This window comes from Struthio camelus, chromosome 29, assembly GCF_040807025.1.
Source record: "Struthio camelus isolate bStrCam1 chromosome 29, bStrCam1.hap1, whole genome shotgun sequence".
In the NCBI taxonomy this organism is placed as follows: domain Eukaryota; kingdom Metazoa; phylum Chordata; class Aves; order Struthioniformes; family Struthionidae; genus Struthio; species Struthio camelus.
The window spans coordinates 1659797-1667792 of record NC_090970.1 but is presented as its reverse complement, the minus strand read 5'-3'; the positions used below and the strand labels follow the sequence as shown (position 1 = coordinate 1667792).

At 56.0% G+C, this 7996-nt stretch overlaps 1 protein-coding gene across 1 annotated transcript; it reads left to right on the top strand.

Annotated features, from left to right (window-relative positions):
• Positions 1 to 1603: 1603 nt before the first annotated feature.
• LOC138062717 (olfactory receptor 14J1-like) lies at positions 1604 to 6366 on the top strand. Its single transcript, XM_068921723.1, has 3 exons — positions 1604 to 1750; positions 4207 to 4328; positions 5808 to 6366. Exons 1-3 carry the CDS (start codon positions 1604 to 1606, stop codon positions 6364 to 6366), a joined length of 828 nt encoding a protein of 275 aa, XP_068777824.1.
• The last annotated feature ends 1630 nt before the right edge of the window (positions 6367 to 7996 follow it).

Here is a 7996-nt window from a genome sequence, read left to right as displayed (position 1 = left end):
GAAAATCAACTGCAAACAGACACAGAAGCATGTGTCTCAATTCTGATCCAACACAAAGAAACATGATGCAGTGTCCTAAGAAATAACATCCAATCCTCAAGTGTATGTCAAGGGCAAGTTGCCTCCAGGGCGGTCCATGAGGCTGGAAGGAATAACCTTCCTTGACATGTTCTTGACAAACAGATAGGGAAGGCTAGACAGAAACAGAGTGAAGGAGTTGGTTGAAGAGACAATGAGACTGCTGAAAGACGAAGGCAAGCTTCCGACTCCCTGAAGCTCAGAGCAGCGACTAGGGAGTGGAGAAGCACCTGAATGATAAAGAGTAAGGGGCAAACTGTATTTTTAAATGGCCAGATTGGCACAAATCTCAATATACCTGTGTCATAGTGACGTCTTACAGATGTCCCAATGAGTCTAGCCACACTCCCTTCTCCTTCCCTGCACCGTCAATGAAGTGCGACCCCATCTGAGGTGACAACAGGGCTGAGACCGATCTCACCCCATGCCTGACCCCTCCAGGGCAGATGTCTCTGCCTAACCCAGGTGTCTGCCCTTCCCTTTCTAGTCATGGGAACTCAGTGACCCCAGGGCATCTCAGGCAGCAACAGCCTCTATATGTGGGCAAACGAATAAAGGTCTGAATCAAAATGTTTAGCTGTAACTTGAAACCTATCCAAAAAACAACTCTATGCCAAAACTGAAAAGAACACACAGCCATTTCCAGAAGGTCAAGTATGTTTTATCAGTTCTGATGAATCTTGTCTTTCTTATTAGCAGCACCAAGTGCATGCAGTGCAGTATTTCCTTCTTCTAGTGGAGTATAGATATTTGTGACCAGTTATTCAGCCCAATACCTTTTCTACCAACCCTCTGAATGCAGAAGCTTTGTTCTGAGCAACTACTTTATTCAGAGGGACCTATTTCCTCTGCCTTCTTCTGCCTCCCTGTCCTTTCTGCTTCCTCTCACTGTTCTGTCTTTCCAGAGCTCTTCAGGGAAAGATTCAGTGAATCACAGCACTTAGTGTGGACGAGACCTCTGGACGTCATGTTGTCCCGTCCCCCACTCACTCCAAGGGAATTACACAAGCTTGGTCAGAGGCTTGCCCCAGTTGCACCTAGTCCACAAACACACGGAGAGTGTGCTCCATCCTATGGTCCAGGATGTTAACAAAAACCTTAAACAGTGCTGCCCTACCTGCTGATCCCTGAGGGATGCTGTGTGCCACTGATCACAGCATTTTGGCCCAATGGTACAGCCCATTTTCCACCTGCTTTACAGTCCATTTGTGCCGTGCTTTGGACTGGCTCATCACCATCTCTAGGGCAAAGCTCTGTGCACTCTGGCCACCCCTTTGCACAGGGCACACCTCCACCTCCTCGCTGTCCCAGCCTGCCTTCCCCAGGAGCCCATTTCCATCCTGCCATATGAGTTGTCCCACCACATGTGTGGAGGCAAGACAGTGATTTAACAGAGTAAAAGCGTAAATAAGACAGTGACTTAACAGGGGTCAAATGGTACGGTTCACATGGTTATTTACTATGTGGAGGACAGGGTCACACAAAAGTGTCTAGTAGACCCTCCCGCCGAGTCACGAGGTTCAGAATGGACCTAATGGATCCAAACTTACTCCCAGACGTGGTCAACAGTTTATGTCTAACGATTATGTGCACAATCCAGCAGAGAGGTAACTTGAGAAAGTTACAAAGCTTTAGCATGCTTTCAGTGTCACTTACCGAGGATGTGACGCGGGTAAGGAATGTCTTGACCTCCAGGGGTAACCTTGAGAGGCATCCCCGCTCAAGGGGAGATTCTGCCATGCAGCCTGTCACCATGCGGGAGAGCTCAATGGGCTCTGCGTAGCCCCCTATTTATGAGGTAAAGAGGATGGACTCATAGTCCTATGTGCTGTTTACGAAGAGGTCAGGCTAGGGGAGGAAGAGCACATCGGGGGCAGGGAGGAGTGCACCATCACACACCGCTGTGACGTTCATAGTGAGGTCACTTCTTGTGCAGGAACCTCACTGGCCAGCATGTGGAAGGAGCCATTCTGAGGACAAGAAGCACATCACACCACCACTCATCGCAGCCAAGATGAGATACGAGTGGGAGGCCGGGGAGAGGCAGGCAAAGGGGACACACCTGCACTGTTGATTGTGAGGTCCCACCCATGTGCCTGCTCCTTGCCCATCACTGGCAGAGACAGAAGTGACCTCGCAGTCACCTTCACAGCCATGGGCCTCCAACTGGCCTTGGAGATTGTGGGACTCTCACTCTGTCAGAATTCAGTACGCTCACCATCACGCTGGGTGCTGACTGGCTGGAAAGCAGCTTGGCAGAGAAGGGCCTGGGGGTCCTGGTAGACCTCACAATCATCCACCAAGCCAAGGGGCCTACTGCTGGCCCTCCAGCTTCTCTCATGCACGTGACCAGCTATGTGCCTGCTGTTATCCAGTCAGGTCCTAAGGCAGAGGGGGCTTCACAACCAACATCCAAGCCTTGTGCCTGTTGCTGGCCTATTACCTGCAAAGACAGGAGACACCACCAAATCAGCACTCTAGCCCTGTGCCTGTGGGTAGCCTATTGGGTACTCAGGCAGCAGTGACCTCACCATGAGCATCCAAGCAAATGAGCTGCTGCCACATCCAATCCATGGGCCTCCTAATGGTCTACCAGATGCTTGCACAGACGTGACCTCACAGCCACTTTCCCAGCAATGTGCTTGCTGCTGGCCCATCACCTGCAGAGACAGAAGGGACATCACTTTCACCTTTACGGCCATGTGCCTCCTACCATCCAAGGAGCTTCTGAGAAACAATGGCTCTCACCACAATGTCCCCTCCGGTTAGACTTTTGGCCTACCAGCGGCTCCTTTACCAGTAACCTCACAGTCTCTTCCAAGCCCACCTGCCTGCAGGAGGTCTGCTGTGTTGAGGGGGATAATGGCTCCCCTTGTGTGGGTGGCCACGCTTCTCCTAACGCAGCCCGTGGTCATCTGGCCTTCTTCACAATGAGTGTGCCCCACTGGCTCATATGGCATTTCTCACAGTGCCAACACCCTGCTCCTCAGGGTCACACCACAGCCGGTAAGGTCCCAACCTGCCCTGATGCATGGGATTTACCCTTCCCCAGGGGCAGGACTTGCCCCTTCTCCATGTAAAACTTCATGAGGTTCCTGTTCCCCAAGTTTCTAAAGGTCCCCTAGACTGAAGGTCTCTTGTGTCAGCTGTTACTGTGTGTGTGCAGATGGCTCCCCCTGCCTTGCGGTGCCTCTGAGAAGATCACAGCATGAGGAATCAGTCAGGAGGGAATCAGTCTGCTGCCTTTCAGGAACTGTGAGCCCTGGAGCCCTGGAACCATCTCGAGGGCGCACAGGGGACAGAGAAAGTCACGTCTTCAGCTGGGCCTCTGCTCCTGAGCTGGGCCTGGCTCCTGGGACTGCCGGAGCCCAGGGCAACCTGGCAGGCGCTGCAGAGAGACAGCTCTGTCCAGGTGCAGCTCCTTTGAATGGAGCAGCAAGACTCAGGGCACTGCCTGCAGGGGCCAGGAGGAGATGAGCGACTCAGAAGTTAAAGGCAGTTGGGAGCGGGAGGACGGCTGAGAGCTCACTGCAGGGAGGAACCTTCACAGCCCCTAACACAGTAAGTCTCTGGCTGCAGGGCACCGCTGCTGTGGTTCCCGGAGGGCTCTTCTGCAGCTGGCACCTTCCACAGCTGAGAGCATCTGTCCGGGTGGCTCTCCCAGCTTCTGCTGTTTGGAGCAGGAGGTGCTTTGAGAGCAGGGATGCGCTGCCACATGGTCAGAGGGACAGGGCATGAGGGCTACCTGCTTGCAGGGCTGGTGCAGGGCTGTGAAGCCAGGGAGTGCCCCCAGGTCTGCGCAGGGCTGTAATTCAGAGCAGAGCCCTGCGCCCCAGGGTGCTGTGTGCCCGGGGCAGTGACTCTGCTGCCTGCGTGGGTCAGCCCTCAGCCTGCCCGGGGAGCTCCCCACAGCGCTGTGGGGAGAAGGTCTGGGTGGAAGGAGCGACCCCCTTCAGAGCAGGTTCATTCTGCTATCGAGGGGGTGCTGTGTGGGTCAGGGCTGCTCTCAGCTCCAGCTCACCCCCACGGTATTTCCAAGGGACCTTTGATGGGTCACTCATGGCAGGGGTTGCCTTGAAGATCAGGAGCTTTCCTGAGTCTCTGCTTTCCGATTCCTGCTTTCTGCAGGTGGGAGGGTTGGAAAAGGAGCTGCCAGGTTTGGACAACAGACTGACGTTCCTAGACTTGACAGAGAGAGATCAAGAGGTCTGCGAGGAACCTCCGAAAACTCTTTCCCCACTCTGCATGGGGTCTGTGAGTGCTGACAGGGAGAAGACGAGGGATAGAGAAGCAGCTCCCATTTCCCAGGAGGAAAAGCTCTGAGCAGGGAAGATCTGATCAGCGAAAGAGAGGAAGCTGGAAACGTGAATGCTGTGGGAGGGGGAATGTGGAGACCTCCCCATTAACCTCTTCTGTGCAGACATGTTCCTCTAAAGGAAGCCCCTCTGTGTCTCCTCTCCCACCCAGCAGAGCCTCTGCCCTCCAGGCCAGGGGGTGCAGGGCATGAGCCCCCTCCTCAGCAGCCCGACCTCCAGCGGAGCTTTGTTTCTCACTGCGGGACAAAGGGGCTGAGAGTGACTGTCCTGCTCTGGTTGCTGTCTGGGAGGTGGTGAGCACAGCTGGGTGAGCTGAAGGCTTTCCTGAGAGCCCGTCTGTGTCTTGCTCCTTGCTTTCCTTGTGGTCGGAGCGTCACAGTAGTCCTCACAGTTTCCTCACCTCTTTGTGCTGCTCTGGTTCTTGCTCTCACGCTCGGTGGGGTTAAGGAGGGGGTTCAGCTGCAGCGGAGGCAGGAACTTCCCACTCCCCTGACAGTGCCTGAAGAAAGAGTGCAGAGGGTGGACTGATGTGAGGGCAGGGTCCATGTCAGTGGGGCAGAGAGGTTGAGGAAGGGTTGGGTCAGCCCCTGCCTTCACTGCACTGTTTCTCTCCCATGCTGGAGTGGGAGCTGGTGCGACTGGTTCAGATATGGGCAGCTCCGATCAAGAGGGCAAGGTTGGGAGAGATGCGTCCCCCGCAGGGACCTTCTCTTCCAGACACAGCTGGCATGAGCGCTGTATTCATCTCTCCCAATGAGCAAAACAGAATATTCCCCTTGCTTCCCAGACCACATCCCCACCACTCAGCTCAGGGTGCCCAGGGCTGACTCCTCTGTAGCCCATGGGCAGAGGCCCCTGCTCTGCACCGCACACTCAGCCCAAAGCAGAGGTGAGGGAAGGGAGCTGAACAAGGTAAAGGAGAGAGGCAATGTGGGGGTTGCTCTGAGGAGGGCAATGGGTTTGGCTCAGAGAAGCCTGTGCTAACTTGTCAATGCCTGTTCCTCCTTGGACAGTGTCCTGAAGCAAGGCAGAGCAAATGTCCAACAGCAGCTCTCCCAACGAGTTCCTTCTCCTGGCATTTGCAGACACACGGGAGCTGCAGCTCTTGCACTTCTCGCTCTTCCTGGGCATCTACCTGGCTGCCCTCCTGGCCAACGGACTCATCATCACAGCCGTAGCCTGCGACCACCGCCTCCACACCCCCATGTACTTCTTCCTCCTCCACCTCGCCCTCCTCGACCTGGCCTCCATCTCCACCACTGTCCCCAAATCCATGGCCAACTCCCTGAGGGACACCAGGGCCATTTCCTATGCAGGATGTGCTGCCCAGATGTTTTTGTTTGCCTTATTCATGTCAGCTGAGTGTTCTCTCCTCACTGTCATGGCCTAAGACCGCTACATTGCCATCTTCAGACCCCTGCACTACGGGACCCTCATGTGCACCAGAGCTTGCGTCAAGATGGCAGCAGCTGCTTGGGCCAGTGGTTTTCTCCATGCTCTCCTGCATGCTGCAAACACATTTTCCATTCCTCTCTGCCAAGGCAACACTGTGGACCAGTTCTTCTGTGAGATTCCTCATGTCCTCAAGCTCTCCTGCTCACAATCCTACCTCAGGGAAGTCGGGGTTATTGTGGTTAGTGCCTGTTTATTCTTTGGGTGTTTCGTTTTCATTGTGCTGTCCTATGTGCAGATCTTCAGAGCTGTGCTGAGGATGCCCTCTGAGCAGGGCCGGCACAAAGCCTTCTCCATGTGCCTCCCTCACTTGGCCGTGGTCTCCCTCTTCATCAGTACTGCAGTGTTTGCCTACCTGAAGCCCCCCTCCATCTCCTCTCCAGGTCTGGATCTGGTGCTGGCCGTTCTGTACTCGGTAGTGCCTCCAGCAGTGAACCCCCTCCTCTACAGCATGAGGAACAAGGAGCTCAAAGGTGCCCTGAACAAACTGATCCAAATGATTCTAGTTCAGCAGAAATAAGGTGCCCATCTCTCCTCACAAGCAATTTCCAGTTTGTCTCAGACAGCTTTTGTGCAGTGGACATTGTTTGAATTCATCCCATTTCTCCAGCAGCCCAAAACCAGCCTGTTTGACACAGAGGAATCTGTGAATGTCTGTCACAGGGTCAGAGCTGGCTTAGCTCTAATAAAAGAGGATTTCCTCTGTGCAATGCTTTCAGGCTGGGCTCTCCTTCCAAAGCTGGAGTCAAAAATGTGCTTGAAGACTTCCACCCTGAGAGAACCCGATGCTTTTCTGGGGCTCTCTGTGGGCTCAAGGCGATGATCTCATAGGTGATGTGTTAGTGAAAGAAGGTGCGATTCAGCTGTCACTTGTGGGTGCCCAGGGCTCCTGGAGGTGGTGGATGGTCAGGTGGTATCTCCCATCCAACAGGGCTGGAGACGGATGCCTGTCCTTCTCTAAGGCAGTATGGAGCCTCCAGGAGAGCCCAGGGCATCTCCAAGGGCACCATGTGCCCTGGGGTGGGCAGTGAATGGAGCTTCACAAAATCAAGTGCAGTCACCCACACTTAAAGGTCAAACCCAATGAATGTGCAGGCAAGTGAGAGCTCTGAAATCACACCACAGCCAGTGGGGACCCAGCAGGCACAGGAAAAGAGCCTGGAGAGTCCTTCATGTCACCTTCAATGAAAAAGCACGGGCTGGATCTCGGGACACACCTGAACACAGCCTGAGCCATTGGAAATGCCCTGTGATTGCTCAGAGTGTTGTCCATGGCCACAGACCCCTTGGTGGGGGTTGTCAGGTGCAATGAGGCCCGTCCGTCTGGGTCTGCTTCCCACCGTGACCACCCCAGCCAGCGTGGAGTCACCCCATGGCCCCGTGGCCCCACAGCCCATTCCCTCTGCACAGCAGCACCACCAGCCCGGGGCCCTGCCGGGAGCCCAGGGGAGGGTCCAGGAAGGGCCAGGCAGGCCAGCCTGGACACACGGACGTGGGGAAAGGCTCTGCGGGGAGCAGGGAGGTCCGTGGAGAAGAGGAAAGGAGCAATTGTGCACTGGCAAGGAGGAATAGAGGAGGAAGAGCAACGTGTTTCTCTGTGTGTCCAGGAAGGGCAGGGTGCTGTGCCCCTGGGGCAGCAGGAGCGGACAGAGGAGCCCCAGGGCAGGGGGTCTTGGTGTGTCGTGGAGAGAGGGGCTGGCCCGGGGGGCTGCAGGCAGGCTGGGGGTAGGGGATCTCCTGGACACCAGAAGGAGGGACCCAGAGTGTCCCTGTGGCCTGCCTCCTGGTGCCACTGGGGCCAGTTCCAGCTGGGGGCCTGGTGGGGAGGCTGAGCCCCCTCTCTGCCCCGTGGAGCTGCTGTGGCCTTGCGAGGGGCTGGGGCTGTGGAGCGAGTGCCCAGAGCTCTGCAGCCCCCCGTGGCGGGCACTGCTGCGGGGCCAGCGCCAGGCTGGGAGGCCCTGGAGGGAGCAGGAGAGAAGAGCCCAGGTTGCTGCCTGCGTTGCCTGCCCACCCTGGGGAAGCTGCCCCAGGCCCATCGTCCCGCAGCAGCTCCTCGCATCACCCCTCCCAGCGCTGGCTGCTCCCCCAGCGGTGGGGTGGTGCATGGCCAGCTGCGTCCTCCTGCAGCTCGGCGCATCCCCACGGAGGGG

Coding starts and splice junctions, on each gene's coding strand:
- LOC138062717 (XM_068921723.1), top strand. CDS start 1,604: ATGGACCTAATGGATCCAAACTTACTCCCAGACGTGGTCAACAGTTTA. Junction 1,751..4,206: donor TTACCGAGGATGTGACGCGG/GTAAGGAATGTC, acceptor TGCTTTCTGCAG/GTGGGAGGGTTGGAAAAGGA. Junction 4,329..5,807: donor CTTTCCCCACTCTGCATGGG/GTCTGTGAGTGC, acceptor TGCCATCTTCAG/ACCCCTGCACTACGGGACCC.